At 36.5% G+C, this 20,818-nt stretch overlaps 1 protein-coding gene across 2 annotated transcripts in view; it reads right to left on the bottom strand.

Annotated features, from left to right (window-relative positions):
• Positions 1-20,818, bottom strand: part of ANGPT1 (angiopoietin 1) — a 298,667-nt gene that overhangs the window by 69,463 nt on the left and 208,386 nt on the right. Inside the window, exon 4 of one of the 2 annotated variants that reach the window (XM_068983506.1) lies at positions 15,705-15,937. In XM_068983506.1, the coding sequence (XP_068839607.1) occupies positions 15,705-15,937 (233 nt within the window). The remainder of the gene's footprint in view (positions 1-15,704; positions 15,938-20,818) is intronic. The other variant, XM_068983505.1, reaches the window with a different exon arrangement.

Here is a 20,818-nt window from a genome sequence, read left to right as displayed (position 1 = left end):
CTGGTTACAAGATGGCTAGAAACAGCTTCTCAGGCTAATGTTGCCAGTTTAAATATAAGACCAAACACAGATAATGCACACAATTACTGTTTTCAGGTAAGCATCAAGTGCATTGACAGCAGGCACAGAGACTACATGCTATTTCTGACAAGTAGACTTGGGGAAGGCTGTTCAGAAGAGATAACATCTGAATGACCAAAACATGTAAAAAAGCTCTCTGAACTAAAATTTAAGAGCTTTACCCACACCAATATCAGTAAATAAATCTAGAAAAGCCTGACGAAGGAGTCATTATTCATTCCTTATCTATACAACCAAATCTCTGTGATCTAACAGAGACACAAGCAGGTGCATGTCTGTCTTTCACCAGCCAACATTGAGTCAATAAGCAATATAAGATATGGACTCTAGCAGCTGTTAACTTTATCTGGGCCTTCCCTTTCATTTGCTCAACCAATTTCAATACAGATGGCATGTCTGCCACCAGGCCAATTTCAAGGAAGAACTGTGAAAGCTAAGGCAGAGGGTCACTTCAATTCAGATGAACCCTCAAGAGAAAACTTCCTGGAATGTGGAATTGGTAATTCTGAGTCTCAAAAAACCTAGCAGAGAACACAGAAGACAATTAGCCTTGCTACCAGAGACGATATAAAAAACAGGAGTCCTTGATCCTACTTATTTTCTAAGTTGCTATAAAGGGATCAATTCTTCAATTATTCTTTTTAAATCTTACATGTGGCTAGTTATTCATATCTCTCCAGTATATAGAAAACATCAGAATGTATGTAGATCACATTATTGGTTTAAGGATGTTCCTTGTGGTATATTTTTGGCTATTAGCATTAAAGAGATGGCAGTACTAGGAACTGACCTTAGCCTGTGATTTTCAGCACAACAGGTCATTGAAGATAACTGAACATACAATGAGTAAAACTGCATCTTTGGCAAGGTGCAAACAAGCAAGACTGATTAGATTCTTTACTCTTCAGGTGTGGGAGCATTTTGTGGAAAAGCCATCTGAAGAAATTCCCTGATATCCTAATTAATTTGAAAGAACTTTTAGAAGTGGGAGAAGGCAATATTTTAAATTTCAAGGGTGTAGAAATTTTTTAAAGGTTTATAGGCAATATTCAATATTTCAATATTTTGTGGGTAGGTGAAGATGACTTCCCAATGATTTCATAAATATATATCACATGTATATAGCTATATAAACATAAGATTGTTAAGCTTATAAATTAAAAGCTTCAAAATTGGTCTTATTTCATAAAAGATATATGCATATGAACCTAATATTTGTGGGTTGATATCCACATGATTGTTTTCAACCTACAAAAATGCAATTACCTATCATTAGTCTAATACATATGTAATATAAATTGCTATGTCACAAAATAACAAGCATATATTTATAAATACTTTGAAGTCTTCAGTTAAGTAGCTAAAGGCTTCCTTTTGGAAAATCTACTACTCCTTTTACTCACAGTCTGTTAACTGTGGTATAAGGGCACATTTGAATATTTTTTACTTGCTGCATTATAATTTTAATTAAATTTTTGTAAAAAAACTGTTTTTACTCTCACTTCTTTACATGTATATATTTTGTAGATAACGTATAAAATCTTAACTATCATCTTGGTGGAACTTTAATAATTGTGATCAAATCAATCAGCTTTAATTGAATACTATGTGCTTAACTCTGAATTTCTTGCACTAAGTATGGTTTATATGTTTCATTTCATACTTATAAACATCTTATGAGATGGATTTATTAACATGCCATTTTATATATGAGAAAACTGAGGTTTTGAGATGCTAACTTCACCAAAACTTATAAGTAGTTTAAGTCTTTAACTGTAAAGCCAAAAATCTTAACTACTTCTTACTGACTTCTTCTATCATGTATACTATCATGTAAGAATTGAATCGCCAGTCTATGTCTGATGCAGGATACAGCATGCTTGGGGCTGGTGCATGGGGATGACCCACAGAGATGTTATGGGGAGGGAGGTGGGAGGGGGTTTCATGTTTGGGAACACATGTAAGAATTAAAGATTTTAAAATTAAATTTAAAAAAATTAATTAAAAAAAAAAAGTAATCTCAGACTCGGATAGAACTCTAATACATCATTTGTCACAGAGTGCTTTCCCAGCAATACTTAACTGCAAAGGTCTCACCCAGGGTCTTAGGTGGGTCATGAATAAGCACATGCCTTAATTATTAATGGGTACAAGCTCATCTCATGGAAGCAAGAAATATGGAAAGAATGACAGGATGCAGAAATGACAAGAAAGAAGATGAAGATATGTTGAGAGAAAGATAGAAGAGAGGTACAGGTAGCAGAATTTTCTGTGAGATGGGAGCTCTCAGCAGAAATGTGAAGCAGTGATGGCCCTCAACTTCAAAAGAAGAGGATTAGGAAGTAAGAGGTCCCTGAGCAGCCACACTGAATTTAATAATGTCCATACCCTACAAGACATGCTCATCAGGATTTTTCCCCATTAGTTTTACATATTATAAAGCCTAATTACTTGATCCTCCAGCCTATGAACCATTTGCTAGAAGCTACAAGTTTAGAGGAAGGCTGTTTGGGAAGGTTGAGAACGGGCATGTGTGTATGTTTGTGCTCATCTTCTAGAATTAGGCCAAGGAACAATAAGAAAATTGATATATTCCAAGTACTTTTTGTTCTTATGAGGAAACAATATCAATTTTTTAAAGTAGGCAAAAATAAGAAATGATAATAGTTTAGGCAGTATATAATATAAGGGATAAATTATATACATGTAAAAAGGCATCATACACATGTAAGAATTAAAGATTTTAAAATTAAATAAAAAAATTAATTAAAAAAAAGGCATCATAGTAATATGGTACAAATTAATTTATGCTGATGATTAAATTATTTTTAAAAGCGGTAATTTTATTTAGTATTATTATAGGAAAAACAGAGAAGAGGATGAAAATATTGCACAAAATTTGCCATCATAATATTTTAAAATTTTCTTAAAATTTTATTACTTAAAGAGACACATTATTTAAGAATATTTTGCTGCTGCTGCTGCTGCTAAGTCGATTCAGTCGTGTCCAACTCTGTGCAACACCAGAGATGGCAGCCCACCAAGCTCCTCTGTCCCTGGGATTCTCTAGGCAAGAATACTGGAGTGGGTTGCCAGGTCCTTCTCCAATGCATGCACGCATGCTAAGTCACTTCAGTCACATCCAACTCTGTGCAACCCCATGGACAGCAGCCCACCAGGCTCCTCTGTCCGTGATTTCTCTAGGCAAGAATACTGGAGTGGGTTGTCATTTCCTTCTCCATTTAAGAATATATTACTCATTACATATAACTGTAGGTAAATATATACATTTTAATAATATTGAGACATGCATAATGTACAGAAAAGATTAAATCCATGTGGACATGCATAGTACCCTATGTCACAGATGGACTGCTAATTTTATGGTGCTTTTTCTCAGTATGGAATAATGAAATGTGAAGTAATTCTATATAATATTATTTTAATTTGATTAGTGTATTTCAATAAATTTTTGAACACTCTGCTAATGTGAAGTGACTCAATGTATATTCAATGCATATTACACTTAGAGCAACTAAGAATAAAAAAATTACTAAAAGTTGAAAACAGATTTACATACAATCTCTGTTTAATCAAATGAGCACTCACTTTTTATAAAATTCATTCCTGTGTTTTCCCTTTAGGCACCCTGATGGGCAGTTACGAGTGCTACATGATCCTTGTTATTTGTTCAGAAGGTCATTTCATTAACAAATATATCTCAGGTGTTTTTTTTTGTGTTAATTTCCCATGTAATGTTTTCAGTCTGGCTGGAATATATTGATTTTCAACAAAACATTCCTCATGCATGTGGGAAGACTTAAAGGGCATCTTTTGTGCTTTGAATGGACAAATAATTTCAGCAAAAGCCATTAGAAATGGAATGAAACGGCTTGGGCAATGCTGTAAACATGGAGAGTAGTTGCCACATGCTTATGAAAATTGACAACAACAACAACAAAAAACCCCAAAGCTTATCACTTTGAAGTTTTAAATAAACAAAGGCTGACACCATAGTTGGGTCACTTTGACTCTTGTGGTGAGATACATCTGAATACTACTTTACCAGCCATGATATACATGGGATTATACTCTAACTTTGGTTTCTTCAGTCCTCATGAGTGACACAACACCAAGAGAAGATATGGAATGATTGATAGGAGTCATAAAATGCATGACTTTGGAGTGTGGTATTTGCATGTTAAGCAACCTGGCAGCAGCGCTGGAACTAGAACTCAGTTGCACTTATTCCTCTTCCTTCTAGACCAGCATGCCTTGCCCTCTCGATGGCATTTGCCATAAGACACTGGTGAGGAGTCCATCTCAGTCTAAGTCCTGTTCTAGGGACAAGGGCTGGATTTATTATGGTGGAGATTTGGTTTATTTGTCCACTTATGAGTGTGTATGTGGGGCCAAAGCAACTGGCAAAAACTTTCTTTAGGATAAAATCTCCATTTAAAATTAAATCCACAGTTCAGATTCATTGTTTTAAAGGAACTCACATTGGTTATGAAAACAAAGATTCACACCTAAAAATAATTATGAGTACTCTCAAAGATAAGATAAAATTAGAAGAGGTTTAACTTAAACAGTATTAAATTTACTAATTTATCATAAATGCATGAAAAATGTTATGATTTATTTATCTATTCTTGGTAGGTCATATAGTGTGATTGGTAGTGTGATTCCTTGCCAGAGACAGTCCCACTTAGAATGTGAATACCCAAGCCAGAAGTAGGTTAAGATTGAAATATACTTAGAAGCAGTCATATTGTTGGTATTCTTTGAAAGAAAGTGAAAGTCGCTCAGTCATGTCTGACTCTTTGATACCCCATGGACTATAGGGAATTCTCCAGGCCAGAATACTGGAGTGGGTAGCCTTTCCCTTCTCCAGGGGATCTTTCCAACCCAGGGATCGAACCCAGGTTTTCCACATTGCAGGCGGATTATTTACCAGCTTAGCCACAAGGGAAGCCCAAAGGGTATTCTTTGGTTGAAAATAAATGACGAGCTCCCATAAGAAGCTGAAAATGTTTCATGCAAAGATAGGCACAATAAACGACAGAAATGGTATGGACCTAACAGAGGTAAAAGATATTAAGAGATGGCAAGTATACCCAAGAAGATGGCAAGAAGAACTGTACAAAAGAGATCTCAATGACCTAGATAACCACCCTGGTGTGATCACTCACCTAGTGTCAGACAGCCTCGAATGCAAAGTCAAGTGGGTCTTAGAAAGCATCGCTATGAATAAAGCTAGTAGAGGTGATGGAATTCCAGCTGAGCTATTTCAAATCCTAACCGATGATGCTGTGAAAGTGCTGCACTCAACTTACCAGCAAATTTGGAAAACTCAGCAGTGGCCACAGGACTGGAAAAGGTCAGTTTTCACTCCAATCCCAAAGAAAGGCAATGCTAAAGAATGTTCAAACTATCACACAATTGCACGCATTTCACAAGCTAGCAAAGTAGTGCTCAAAATTCTCCAAGCTAGGCTTCAACAGTATGTGAACTGAGAACCTCCAGATATTCAAGCTGGACTTAGAGAAGGCAGAGGAACCAGAAGTCAAATTGCAAACATATGTTAGAACTTAGAAAAAGCAAGAGAATTTCCAGAAAAACATCTGCTTCATTGACTAAGCTAAAGCCTTTGACAGTATGGATCATAATAAACTGAAAAATTATTAAAGAGATGGGAATACCAGACTACTTTACCTGCCTCTTGAGAAATCTGTATGCAGGTCAAGAAGCAACAGTTAGAACTGGACATGGAACAACTGACTGGTTCCAAATTGGGAAAAGAGTATGTCAAGGCTGTATATTGCCACCCTTGTTATTTAACTTATATGCAGAGTACATTATGTGAAACACTGGGCCGGCTGAAGAACAAGTCAGAATCAAGATTGCAGGGAGAAATATCAATAACCTCAGATATGCAGATGACATCACCCTATGGCAGAAAGTGAAGAGGAACTAAAGAGAATCTTGATGAAAGTGAAAGAGGAGAGTGAAAAAGCGGGCTTAAAACTCAACATTCAGAAAACGAAGATCATGGCATCTGCTCCTATCACTTCATGGGAAATAGATGGGGAAACAATGCAACAGTAAGAGACTTTATATTTTGGGGCTCCAAAATCACTGCAGATGGTGACTGCGCCATAAAATTAAAAGACACTTGCTCTTTGGAAGAAGAACTATGACAAACCTAGACAGTGTATTATAAAGCAGAGACATTACTTTGCTAACAAAGGTCCATCTAGTCAAACCTATGTTTTTTCCAGTAGCCATGTATGTATGTGAGAGTTGGACCATAAAGAAGGCCGAGTGCCAAAGAATTGATACTTTCTAACTGTGGTGTTGGATAAGATTCTTGAGAGTCCCTTGGATTGCAAGGAGATCCAACCAGGCAATCCTAAAGGAAATCAGTCCTGAATATTCATTGGAAGGACTGATGCTAAAGCTCACCTGATACAAAGAGCAGACTCATTAGAAAAAACCCTGATCCTGGGAGATTGGAGGGAAGAAGCGAAGGGGATGACAGAGGATGAGACAGTTGGATGGCATTGCCGACTCAATGGACATGGGTTTGAGCAGGCTCTGAGAGATGCTGAAGGACGGGAAGCAGGGCATGCCACAGTCCATGGGGTCACAAAGAGTCGGACACGACTGAGCGACTGAACAACAACAAGAACATTAAAGTTTCTTTGCATTTGACTTTTAGAAAAGTCTTCTGCTAAAAAAAAATCAATATTTTGCTTATAGATGGTTAAACCTAACTGTTTAGTTGCAACATTATACAGGGTTTATTTTGTCTCCCTTCTTAAAGCGTAAGTGGCTTCCCAGGTGGCGCTAGTGGTAAAGAACCTGCCTGCCAATTCAGGAGATGTGAGAACCACTGAGGGTTTGATCCCTGGGTCAGGAAGATCCCCAGGAGTAGGGAATGGGAACCCACTCCAGTATTCTTGCTTGGACCATCCCATGGACAGAGGAGACAGACTATAGTCCAAGGTTTGAAAAGAGTCAGACATGACTGAAGCGACTTAGCACCTAAGCATATGAGACTTTTTGATAAAGGTTTCATTCTATGGTTGCTGTGATGCATGCATACTCAATGATGTTAACAGAATATTTTCCCTTATTTTCTGAGTTATTATAGGTGCTATTTGGCTTAGTATAAAGTACCACAGCTTATTTGTAACTGGTATCCACTGACCCATTTTGTCCCTGGACTTAGGGGAAAAAACTTGAATTTGATTTGAGTATGGATGAACCCAGGGAAATGATTTAGTTAAAATTCTATTAAAAATATTTTGTGCTTCTTTGTTTTAGCCAACCAGGCCGTTAAAGCACAAGAGAAGAAGGAATGGAGTTTGTTCAGAGCAATGTTAGAATATCAAGGCAACACTTTTTTCATGGCCTTTCACCCTGGTAACTTCCAGGCCCAGCTGGAGTTGAGGGATACCCCTCTGCATTTTAGAGAGTTTGTTTTCTGAAACTGAAACTGTAATTCCAAAAGAGAATTAACCACAAAATTTCAAATTTCCCCCAAAAGATGTGATTTAGTAATAGTTCATGGGAGAGGTCAAGGACTGTATTATTTCTTATTCTGTTATCATTATTTTGGCTATCTTCTATTCACACAATTTTTTTTTAACAGAAATTATGACTTTTCAAAAGGCCGATAACATGCTCCACCAAAAAGGAGAAACATACCATTTCCAAAAATAAATAGTCACTTTCCCCTTAAGCCATTAGGTTTTGTGAAAGGAAGTGCTAGAAGTGTGGTTCATTTTAAGGAAATTGTAAATGTTTGACATGTAATTTTCTGTCAAGATAAAGCATTCCCCTCATTAAATGGAAACAAGTGCTCACTGTAGTGTTCAGCAGATGACTTCCTGTATTTTTCTTTCTCTTTCTACCTAATGTTAAATTGTGCATTACAAGTAGTCAACGAGAAACCAAATATTTTACTAAGTCAATAAAAATGATATTTTCTATTTTTATCAATGTTTATATGAGTGACATTCAAAAAGTTTTAATTTCCTCCCATCACTTGTGATGTTTTTAAGAGTTGTTCTTAACTCAAGGGACTTGCAGGAGTTCAAGCTGTCTCATCCCTTGACTGAATGATTTACTTCACAAACTCAATAGACACTGCACGGGAGGTAAATTCTTTTCAGATGGTAGAATTATTCTGAGAACAGAGCCAAATGTCCCCTCAGCACTGCAAAGGAAGCAAATGCCTCATTTCCCCTTTTCAGAAGGCCAGAAGCCTGAAAATAATGATCAAACGTTCCGTACCATTGCAATCAGCCCCTGGGAAAGACACATTAAACCAAATAATTGAGATCGCTGAAAAATTTGTAGTATCAGTCATTATCTCTTTCAGATGATATGAAAGAAACTTTTAAAATGAACTTCAAGAGAAGCTTCTTATGATTTGAAATTTTTATACTTAATATCAAGGAGCTAAGCATATAAATATGCTCTTGTCTCTTGGTATTTATTTTTAAGTTTCTTTTTATTCCTCTCTACCCTGAGTGCTTCTCCACCTGAAACTGCTATCCACCCTTTCACATTCAACATTTGGATGGGGGTGGACAACATTTTAGGGAAGGAAATGGCAACCCACTCCAGTACTATTTGGGGCTTCCCTCAGGGCTCAGTGGTAAAGAATCTGCCTGCGATGCAGGAGCCGCAGGAGATGTGGGTTCTATCCCTGGGTTGGGAAGATCCCCTGCAGGAGGAAATGGCAAACCACTCCAGTATTCTTGCCTAGAGAATCCCATGGACAGAGGAACCTGGTGGCTACAATCCACAGGGTCACTAAGAGTGGGACCTGACTGAAGCGTTTGAGCATGGGCACGAAACAACATTTCCTGCTTTTAATTCATCTTACTCATTTTAGCCTGCAGTCTATGCAGTTGAGCTCTACAGTTCATTCAAACTCCCTATGCAAGGCGACAGCCCAGTTCCAAAGTTCAGTCTGTTTGTTTGAACTTTCTGCTTTTTTGCCACTAAAATAGACCCTACAGAACAGTCTTTTCTCTATGCTTATAACTGCTATTTTGGTCGCCTTTTATCTGTCCCTTAAAGAACTCCCAATTTTCTGTATTTGATTCACATTCTAAATATTTTAAAAGGAGTTCATAATATATTATGTAATTTCTGTATTTTATGGATTTCTGTAATTCACTCTGTAGATCTTCTGAAATTGTATACAGATTTGTGCCAAGTATTTGCACTAAGTAAAGGTAGGCTAGTTTTTATCAGATTCTTGAATGGATTTATAACCCCCAAATGGTTTTGTCATTGCTTTATACACACGTTCAGTGATTCCATTGAACAGCATGGCTTTACCAACTGTCTCCTCTGAGGACACACCAATCGATATGGTCATCAGGATTTTACTACTCAACTCCAGACTCATTCCCCTGCCTTCCATAGTCACCTCAGTCCCTATGCTCAAACTAAATCTTGCCTTCTAAGCCTGTTTCTTTCCTCATGTTGCTGATTTTAAGAAATATCATCAAAATCAGTCAATCCAGAATTTCTAATATATTTGAGTTTACTTCTAAATAAGTGGTTATCTCTTGTTGACTCTAACTCTTTGTTCACAAAATTTCCCTCTAGTTGCCTTTCCATTTGCCCTGGATTGATCTGGACCTCATTATTTCTCTCCCAGAAGATCCTTTTGAGAACCTGATGAAAACCATCAATATACCTTTTCTCTCAATCATAGTATAGTGGATAATGTACAGAATCAAGATGTAGACTGTGGGCTCAAATCTCAGCCTTCTCACTTGCTAGCAGTGTAATATTTAAAAATTATTTACCTTTATATGCTTAATTTCTTCGTCCATCAGATAAGGTTAATAAGAGCACTTTGTTTACAGAGTTGTTGTCAGAAATAAATGAGTTAATATATGCGAGGGGCTAAGAAGACTGGCTCATACTCTCTAAGTATTTGTTAATATTTTAATAAATGGCAAAACATCCATCTGGTCCCTCTGCCTCCAGACTTGTCAACTTAACAATGTGTTGTCCCTATACTGTGACTTGGGGTGATTTTTCTAAAATGATAATGTCATTATTGTCCTTATATACTGACAATGACTTCTTATTGCTTTCAAGGAAAAAACACACACACCGCTTCTTTGATCTCCTTCTGCTTATCTTTCTAACTTCATCTCATCGTTCTCCTGTCTTCAAGTCTGAGAAATGGGCTGTGCATTTAGGTGTACACTCACCACCCATTTTGATAACTCCTGGCAAATATACATGTTGTTTATGCTCTCCGGAGTACCCTCGGTTCTCTTCACTTTGAAGACTTAGTCACTGTCTCCTCATTAGAACCATCCTGCCTGTGTTTTATTCCTGGATTGACCTTTTCCAGCTATGCAGCCTTAGGCAAATTACTGATAGCTTTTGGAATTTATAAAATGGGGCTAACCACAGTAGTTTCCCTTATACTGTTATTGTGAGGACTAAGTTAAAACACATAAAGCTTAATCAATGCCTGAATCATAATAAAGATTTAACAAAAGCCTTACTTATGAAGACTCTGCAGATGCTGGATTCTGCCCTCATTCCTCTGTCTCTGTCATGATTCTAGTATTCTTCCTGTGTGTTTCACTAGTCCCCTGGCACCCTGGCCTCACATCTAGCAAATATTTACGAAATACAATTGTCTGTTTACCTATCTCTTTCCCCACCAAATTCTAATTTTCTTGAAGCCACAGACAGTACACTTTTCTCTCTCCCTAGCGGTCTGAACAGTACCTGGCATATTACAGGAACTCAGCAAATATTTGTTAAATAAAAATAGATGGATATCTTTATCCTCAGAAGAGAATCTGAAGCAAAATAGTTGCTGCATAACTATTTAATGAGTGAATGACAAGTTTATAAATCATATCTTGGTATCACAGGAGTATGTTCTAAACTGATTTGGACAGTAAGAAAATCAGTCAGTGTAACTTTGCAATGGAGCCTAAAGACTATTTTCTGTATTTCTTCTTTCTTATTTTTTATGGTTTGTTAATAATTAAATTCTTGGTCACATAATATCATGTTTGTCTGGTGTGAGCTCAAGGTACGTGATGATGTTTCAATCACCTCTCAACAGAGATGACTGCTGGATGTTGATAGTCACAGTACCTGATTATCTTCCCCCAAAGAATTCCAAACCTTGCTTCCATGCTGTTATCAATGTAAACTATTTAATTCCCAGAATAACTTGAATTGCCAAAAACCTGAAGCCGTCAGCTAAGGTTTGACACTATGATAACATTGAGAGCAATATTTCTTCAGTGGTAATGTTTCTAAGAATAAATGCAACCAAGTGTTTGCAGACAAAGATTAGACAAAAATAAGTGTGTTACCCAGAAGTCTTAAAAAACAGACACAATTCAGTTTGCAATGACTATTTGCCTAAGATACTACTATTGCCTGTTAAGACAAGAGGAAGGTTTGCTAAATTATTTTAGAAAATGACCTTAAGTGATTTAGTATGAAAAGTGAAAGTGAAAAAAAAAATACTACATAACCCTTCATGCTATGAGTTTTATACAAACCTCTATTAATTCTTACTCACCAGGAATTGAATATCATGATTCCATTTTAGTGATTCAGAAACTGAAGTTAAAAAGAAGGGACTTGGATGACTGTCAACAGTCAGATACTCTAGAGCACTGTATTCAGACATTTTCTGTGAAAGAAACTTTACTTATAACTAGCACCTAATAAATTTGCATTTAGTTGAATTTTGTCACTTGGAGGAAAAGGAAGGACTTAATGTTTAATGAATCAAATATGTCCCATACTTTTGTTTTAATATAAAGCATCTAATTTAATGTTTCCACTATCATTGTGAAGTAGATATAATTAGCCTACATAAGAAATGATTAGCATGCTCAGTCCTATCCAACTCTTTGCCTCTCTGTGATTGTAGCCCACTAGACTCCTCTGTAATGGGATTTTCCCGGCAAGGATACTGAGGTGGGCAGCCATTTCCTCCTCCAGGGGATATTCCCTACGTGGGGACTGCACCTGTGTCTCCTGCTTCTCCTGCATTGCAGCTGAATTCTTTACCACTGTGCCACTGCGGAAGCCCCTATAAATGACTAAACAGCTTCATAAAGATTAAATTAGTTGCCAATGAAAGAAAAAACTCAGTAGAAATTTTTTCTTCTGTTTTGTAGTATTCTATTCAGGCTGTATCCATAAATGACTGACTTAGTCAAGTTAGAGTGAGAAGACCCTTAGGTCAATTAAAATTTTTGCCTTTTTGGATTATGACATTTTTTGAAACTCAGAAGACTACTCTTTGCATTTTTTTTTGAAATATACATTTTAGAAAAGTGGTGCATTTATTGTAATGTATTGATTTAGGGCTTATTTACATATATTTATTTTTAAAGAGAGAACATTTATGTATAATCTTTGATAAATAACAAATTTACTTGATAAATGAATTTTTGGTCTTAAGAAGGAAAAGATTTTACTCATGTGTTTTGAAATTAGAATGAAATAAGTTTGTTTCAGTAACTGATATTTAATCTAGTGGACTTCCCTGGTGGTTCAGATGGTAAAGTATCTGCCTGTAATGCAGGAGACATTGGTTCGATCCTTGGGTTAGGAAGATCCCCTGGAGGAGGGTATGGCAACGCCTCCAATGTCCATAGAATCCCATGGACAGAGGAACCCACAGGGTTGCCAAGAGTCGGACACGATTGAAGCAATTTAGCACACATGCATTTAATCTAGTATTATGCAATTAGTCATTTAAAATTTTAAATTCACCGTAACTAAATGCTATGGTGCCAGTGAAAATGAAGTAAAATCTTTGTAGAAAACTTAGTGAGAGACACATTCCATTTTTGTGTCTCATGAATTCTTAAATCACCAAATACTTAGTAGACTACTTAACTGTAGGATTAGAGAGAAAAAAAAGTCTAACAAGAAGCAAATAAAGTCTATGGTTATGAGAGCATGGGCTTCCCTGATAGCTCAGTTGGTAAAGAATCCACCTGCAATGCAGGAGACGCAGGTTCAATTCCTGGGTCGGGAAGATCCCCTGGAGAAGGGATAGGCTACCCACTCCAGTATTCTTGTGCTTCCCTTGTGGCGCACCTGGTAAAGAATCCACCTGCAATGCGGGAGACCTAGGTTCAATATCTGGGTTGGGGAGATCCTCTGGAGAAGGGAAAGGCTACCCACTCCAGTATTCTGGCCTAGAGAATGACATGGACTGTATAGTCCATGGGGTCACAAAGAGTTGAACACGACTGAGTAACTTTCACTTTCACTATTTGGGCTTCCCTTGTGGCTAGCTAGTAAAGAATCTGCCTGCAATGAGGGAGACCTGGGTTTGATCCCTGGGTTGGGATGATCCCCTGGAGAAAGGAAAGGCTACCCACTTCAGTATTCTGGCCTAGAGAATTACATGGACAGTCCATGGGGTCACAAAGAGTCAGACATGACTGAGCGACTTTCACACACTATAAAGGCATAGAATCCATTGGATAATAGCTCAATATGTTTACATTGTGTGTGTGAAAAAGTTGGATTATAAAACATAGTTAAATAGGATTTGTTTTATAATTTTATCATTAAAAAGAAAATAAATGTCTAGAGGTATGAAGTATTAGACAATTTCTGTCTCCCTTTGTAGTATTAGTCACTCAGTCCTGTCTGACTCTGTAATCTCATGATCTGTAACCCGCCAGATTCCTCTGTCCATGGGATTTCCCAGGCAAGAATATTGGTGTGGGTTGCCACTTCCTTTTCCAATTACTTTTTGTATGTGCTCTATAATAGAACAGGCATAGTTATAATAGAATAGGCATAGTTACTTTTCTCATATGCTGAGTGATGTTGTGGGTAGCATCTATCAGGAGTGCCATTGTTATTGTTCAATAAATTACATTTCTTGAACAGATGTTTGATTCCTGATGTTGCACCCAAAGACCAAAACTAGCCAGGAATTTTAATTTTGAAGTCACCCTCCCGCCTGAAAAAGCTTAAAGACATATTTATTGGACAAGTACTCAGAAAAGAAGTGAAATTATGATAAGTAGGCAGATATATGAGCTTTGTGAGAATCACCAGGGCTTGATATTTCTAACATCATTAAAAAAAAAAAAGAACTACTCAACTCCATGTGCATTACGTCTCAGGATGATAAGAAAAATATGTTTTCAATTTTTCCCCTAATGTATTCAGTTCAATATGAGAATAGATATGTCTTGTATTAATACTTAATTTCTAAATACTCATGAGCTCTATTAAAATTCTCTGGCAAAATTCTGTCATGTTTTCCTTCCAGTGGACTCTAACTCAAGGTTTTGGCAGGCTCTGACTGATTAGCAGGTTTTTTCCTTCTCAATCACATTTCTGAGCACACACAAACGGGGCCCTGGGAACTCACTGTTTAAAAAATATTCTTCACAAAGTATATTAAGGACTTGTTTAGACTATCTAAAGGAGATAGAACTGAAGGTAATGGAGTGTAACAGAGAAATGCTAAATGTCTTTAAAACAAAATCACTTAAAACAGAGTTATCCTCTGTATTCATATCTATACATGAGACTATGGAACTGAGCTATTTTTAATATAGCTCAAGTCCACTGTTAAATTAAAGGAGCCTCCAATTATGCACATTGCATATGAACACTGAACCATTACATGAACGATCGCATAAGCGACAGCTTAAGACAACCATGACCTTCAGATAGAAGTGGTGTTTTATTTCATTCATCACCATTTACACGTCCATGTTCACTCATAGAAGACTGATTAGTGAGCAGAACTATACAAACTCCAAACTTTGAAGCGTTCTCCTGTGGCTCAGGTGAAGTTCTGCTTGAAGTGAACAGGTGTACACAGAGGCATTTTTTCAATAATTGATGGGTGGGCAGGTGGACAGATGGATGGATGTCTTCTAAAGAGACACAGGCCTACAATATTTCCAATGGCTAAATGGCTCCAGATATTCTGGTGGGTATTAAAAATTTATACTCTCACTATCATGAAGACACCCCAGAATAAGTTTGTTCATATGCCCTGGTTAGGTCTTCTCCATACAGGACCACATGAATAATCCTAAAACAGACTTTTAATAACAAATATCCCTTCTTCTTCATAACAGTTATTAGGAGCTTCTGTACCTCTTTCCCTCTGCAGGTAACTCTTCCCTCTCCTCCAGTGCAAAAGAAATAGTTTTAAAATGGGAACGCTCCTGAAATTCTTCTCAGCACTCTGAACTAATCTTTAATAGTGTCTAAATTCTGTCCTGTATAGTTAAGTGTCTAACACTACAGTACTAAATATTTATCCATGAGAACATAATAGATTTTATTTAAAGCCAAAAAGGCCAATAAAAAAGGAGAAATTAGAAAGATAGGGTGAATCCATGAACCCTAGCTTATGAATAATTTCTCTGAAGTTAAAAACATGAGAAAATTGTAAGTGTAAACTTCAATAAACACTTCTAAGAATAAAGTTCTTTTGCTGCTTCTATACTAGCAATCAATGCAACTTAGAAAGTTATATTGGATATTTACTTGCTTTATATTAAATAAAATATTTACTATAACCAAAGTAAGGAAGAAGTTCTTACTACCTTCTTTAGTGCAGAGGCTGACAAGGCTATGGACTGTGTCCATCAGCTCCAGCTGCTGCTTCTGAAGGACGCTGTTATTGGTGGTGGCTCTGTTCAATTGTCTCTCCAGCTCCTGGATTATATATGTTTGACGAGTAACCAAGCCTTGAAGATTCTCTTTCTCTTCCTTTAAGGTGTCCAGTTCTTCCTTGTGCTTTCCTTCCATTTCAAAGATTTTCTGTTCTAATAAACTACAAGGAAGTGAAGATAAAATTTAGTTTTAAAATGCTGTAAGAAACATGATTCAACTAGTTCCTGAGTTTATTTACTGTAAGAAATTTTAGTTAGGTATTTCACCATGGAAATATTTATTAAGCAAGCGACTCAGAAAAAGTATATACATATAAATGCATTTATACATAAATATATATTTAATAGGAGTGACATTATACAGCACTTGAAATGAAGAATTATTAGATAAGTTATTGTTAGAGTGATGTTTGTTTCCTAAATGTAATTTATTTCTTGGGATGTATCTTATATCCAGGGTAGCTAACTTGGACTCTGTCTGGAGAAATTATAGCATAATTTTCATTAAAGAAATGGATCCAATAAGAAATAGAAGAAGTAGTTCAGAAAAAAGTTTGGACAAACTATAGAAACTATTTTTTATTTACTTTGTTTCATTCATTTGGGATTTTCAAAACATTAACAGGGATTACATTTCATGAGGAATAGCATATTGATGCAGAAACCAGAGGACCAGAAACTAAGCTATTTAAAGTCACAGCGAATTGCATTTCTTGGAATTTTTGATACCTGGCCCTGCATTGTAACCACTAGCTTACTTTATCTCTCAATCAGAGCTTCAAGATTAGGGCTAAAGGCATAACAAAATTCCAAATCACTGAATAACTGGTTCCAAAAAGGAAGATTATGTTGCTGATGGGATGGTCTTACAAAAGGACTTGGGAAACTTTTCCTGGAGTGATGCATTGCTCAACCAAGAACCTTCCTTCTTTCAGAACTCTTCACAGGATACTCCCTTTGCATATTGCACATTAAAAATGACAGCAAACGCAGAAGCACTGTTGGATGCTAGCAACTGACTGGAAATAAGAAGCACTTACATTTTATAGAGTGTATAATATACTAGCATTCCTCAGAGAAGAGCCTTATTCAGTTTTCTCAGTTTCATTTACAGAAGGTTCAACCAGTCCTTAGTTTACAAGGTGTTATTCAAATGGAACATACCAGACTGGGTATTTAATTTACCTTGGAGAAACGTAGCACTGAATCATTCCTATACGTTTTCAAAAAGGGGACACTAGGGAGTGTTCTAAACTTAATACTTTTAAGTCATAAAATAGAGATTGTTTGAAGAGCCAAATTTTCCAACTCCCTGTAGGAGGGGATGAGCTGGAATATCTGACTGCCTATAACACAGATTAAGAAGTGTGGAGAGACCTGCACGTGGTAATTCCAGATCTTTGCTGACAAACTTATCCTCCACGAAAATGTGGAACATGAAAGGAAAGCTGCCCATTGAACTAAGCCTGAAAAACACTGCGATGCTTCTATGTATAAGAGCTTACTAATTTACAACACCTTTGGTAGCATGCCCAGAAAACTTCACATTGAGACCCATTAACACAGCTCTGTGACTTTTGCAATCTAAGATCTGCTTCTCTATTTTGAGTTGCTTTATATTCTATAGGACTGTGAAAGGATCTCTGTCCTGACCAGTCATTAAGCAAACTCAGTTGAATATATCTTGAGTATAATGATTTGGGAAAATATGAAGGTCATTTTTATTTATTAAAGCATTTTTTGGAAATGAAAACTTCAGGCAAGGAAGCTGGAGTAAGATGAGACACAGCATTTCTGAAGGAGTAGGTATGATTCGTTGCGTTTTAGTGTTTTCTTCTGTGTCAGTAACTTGCTGCTGGAAAAGTTAGTAGCTAAAAAGCAAACAAAATCAAATAATACCAAATACCTTTTTTATTGGTTAAAATCTTTATCCCACCCACTGTTAAGTGATTAGTATGGTTGCTATGCATGTCAGAGGAGGTTTTCTCTGTGACTGTTAATTTTTGGCCTTCTGATCTGAGAATTAACCACAATGGATGCCTTAGCTCATTCTCAGTTTACTTTTTAATTATTTTTGTTTCTCTTCCTAGGGTAATGATCAGATGTTAAATGCCTATAAAATCAAGTCTGTGAACTTACGGAAAATTTTCTTTCAAATTCACAAGAGTTTACAGTATACTACCAAGAAACCTTAACTGTAATAATGAAAAGAGCAACATTTGGATGTATAGTCATAAAATACTAGATAAAAATTCTGAATTATCATTTTGTTCCTGAAATAAGATGAACACTGGCTTTTAAGTTTTCTTAATTAGTAGGTAACATTCTGATTTGGAAAATACCATGCTTTTGTTATAATTTGCATTTATTAGTTGCTGAGTGCCAATATAAAATATAAAATGACACTATTCCCACTCTAACCATTTATTTTCAGAGAGAAATGGGAAAAAAAATTCAAATGAAAGAAAAAAGCAGCTACAAGAAACTTCTGTTTCAGACATAATACTTTTCTTGCATCCATGTTTTCCCACTTTACACTTTTGAAGCATTCTTTTCTCAAGAAGACATACAATAAAAGATGGCTACTATCTGAGATGTCAATAAAGGAGTGTTTGTTCTATTTTGATTTTCAGAATTTTGGAAAGTGCTGAGAATGGAAAGTTGATCAAAGAAATCGCAGTGCCAAAGGAAAAAATTCTGAACTCTGATTTGTGTAACAAAAAGTCTGTACTTCCCAAGTAAAAGGAGTATACACTTAGCATGTTGGAAAAAAAATGTTAATATTCATAATTCACCAAACAATCTTAATGCACCATGGCTACCAGGTATTAAAAGACATCAACATAGCCTGTCATTTTAAAATACCAATTCATGTAAAGAAGAAATTTGCTTTGCATCACAGACATCTCACAGGATTGAGAATGAAATATATGCATTAAAAATCAAATGAATAAAAACTATAAGCAATATGGGAACACACCACACTGTTTCACAAATGGCACGACTTAGCACCTAATTATCTCTTCAGGTCATTTTCTTATCTCTTTTCTTCACTTGGATTCTCTCTAATGGCTTTTATTCTATAGTATTTCTGTATTAACTTTATTTACTAAGGATACCCTTCACATTAATGACAATTTTTAGACTTTTTCAGGCAAAATTGTTATCTTTTTGATACTATTCATTCCCTCCCTTCCACCTCTTCGTATTTGACTTCCAAAAACACTATCCTCTTTTCTTTAATAATTCTCATCCATTAGTTATTATCTACTTGGGAAGTTAGCCCTTCCTTACTATTTCCAAACTGGCTTGAATCCAAAACTCTTCTGCCAGAACATATTCATATACTATCTCTACTTACTAATTATATTGTTATAATACACCATTTTTGCTGTAGAGCATTAAAAAATCTCATGTCTTTTTATTCTTAAAGTAAAATAGTGATACCGAATGACAAGATGTTACAAGGCCTAGTTTTAAGTAAAAATCTATAAATACCTTGTATAAAATTGTGCAAACACTATATCAGAACAAAAATAAAAAGCCAACTGTTCTAACTTCTTAGACTAGAAAACTGTCCATGACAACCCAGTGTTATGAAAACTAGCTTAGAGTCTCATCTCTTTGATTTACTATAACATAATCTCCATCTATTTCCACATACTTACATTATAACAGCCAAGAATCAAGCATCAACTTAATATCCCTTTACTATTTTCTGCTCTCCATCTGGTTATTTTTGGGAGCTTGTCTTTCACAATATTTCAACCTATTCATCTTTTTCCATGTATAAAACAAATTATTTTTGCCAAGCATTTAAAGAAATCTTAACTGAGATTTTCTTTCTGCCTTAAACCCTGTGCCATCAAATTTAATTTTCTTACTCAATATATTGATTATATCCCATTGTGTCCTGAGGTCTTTTATTGGTTCTCTTACATTTTCCCTATCCGGTTAAGTAAGGAGAGGCCATCTCAGTGGGCATGGAGGCTTTTATATATAAAAGTTAATCTGACGAACAAGACAGCTCCACTGCCCTAAATTCAATAGGCAAAGCAGTCATATTTTCCCTGATGATGGTCTTTAGCAACAAATTTAGTTTAGGTTTAAATGCATAATCTGAAACTGGGATGCTAATTCCAAAGTCCAGTGCACTGTTTTCTAGAGCACATGCAGTATATTTTTATTCAGGTTAGTTCAGTTGCTCAGTTCAGTTCAGTCATTCAGTCGTGTCCGACTCTTTGCGACCCCATGAATCGCAGCATGCCAGGCCTCCCTGTTCATCACCAACTCCCGGAGTTCACTCAGACTCACATCCAACGAGTCAGTGATGCCATCCAGCCATCTCAGCCTCTGTCGTCCCCTTCTCCTCCTGCTCCCAATCCCTCCCAGCATCAGAGTCTTCTCCAATGAGTCAACTCTTCACATGAGGTGGCCAAAGTACTGGAGTTTCAGCTTTAGCATCATATCTTCCAAAGAAATCCCAGGGCTGATCTCCTTCAGAATGGACTGGTTGGATCTCCTTGCAGTCCAAGGCACTCTCAAGAGTCTTCTCCAACACCACAGTTCAAAAGCATCAATTCTTCGGCGCTCAGCCTTCTTCACAGTCCAACTCTCACATCCATACACGACCACTGGAAAAACAATAGCCTTGACTAGACGGACCTTAGTCAGCAAAGAAACGTCTCTGCTTTTGAATATGCTATCTAGGTTGGTCATAACTTTTCTTCCAAGGAGTAAGCGTCTTTTAATTTCATGGCTACAGTCACCATCTGCAGTGATTTTGGAGCCCCCCAAAATAAAGTCTGACACTGTTTCTACTGTTTCCCCATCTATTGCCCATGAAGTGATGGGACCGGATGCCATGATCTTTGTTTTCTGAATGTTGAGCTTTAAGCCAACTTTTTCACTCTCCACTTTCACTTTCATCAAGAGGCTTTTTAGTTCCTCTTTACTTTCTGCCATGAGGGTGGTGTCATCTGCATATCTGAGGTGATTGATACTTCTCCCGGCAATCTTGATTCCAGCTTGTGTTTCTTCCA

The sequence above is a fragment of the Capricornis sumatraensis genome, chromosome 11 (genome assembly GCF_032405125.1).
Source record: "Capricornis sumatraensis isolate serow.1 chromosome 11, serow.2, whole genome shotgun sequence".
NCBI classification, from domain to species: domain Eukaryota; kingdom Metazoa; phylum Chordata; class Mammalia; order Artiodactyla; family Bovidae; genus Capricornis; species Capricornis sumatraensis.
This window is presented reverse-complemented; position numbering and strand designations above follow the sequence as displayed.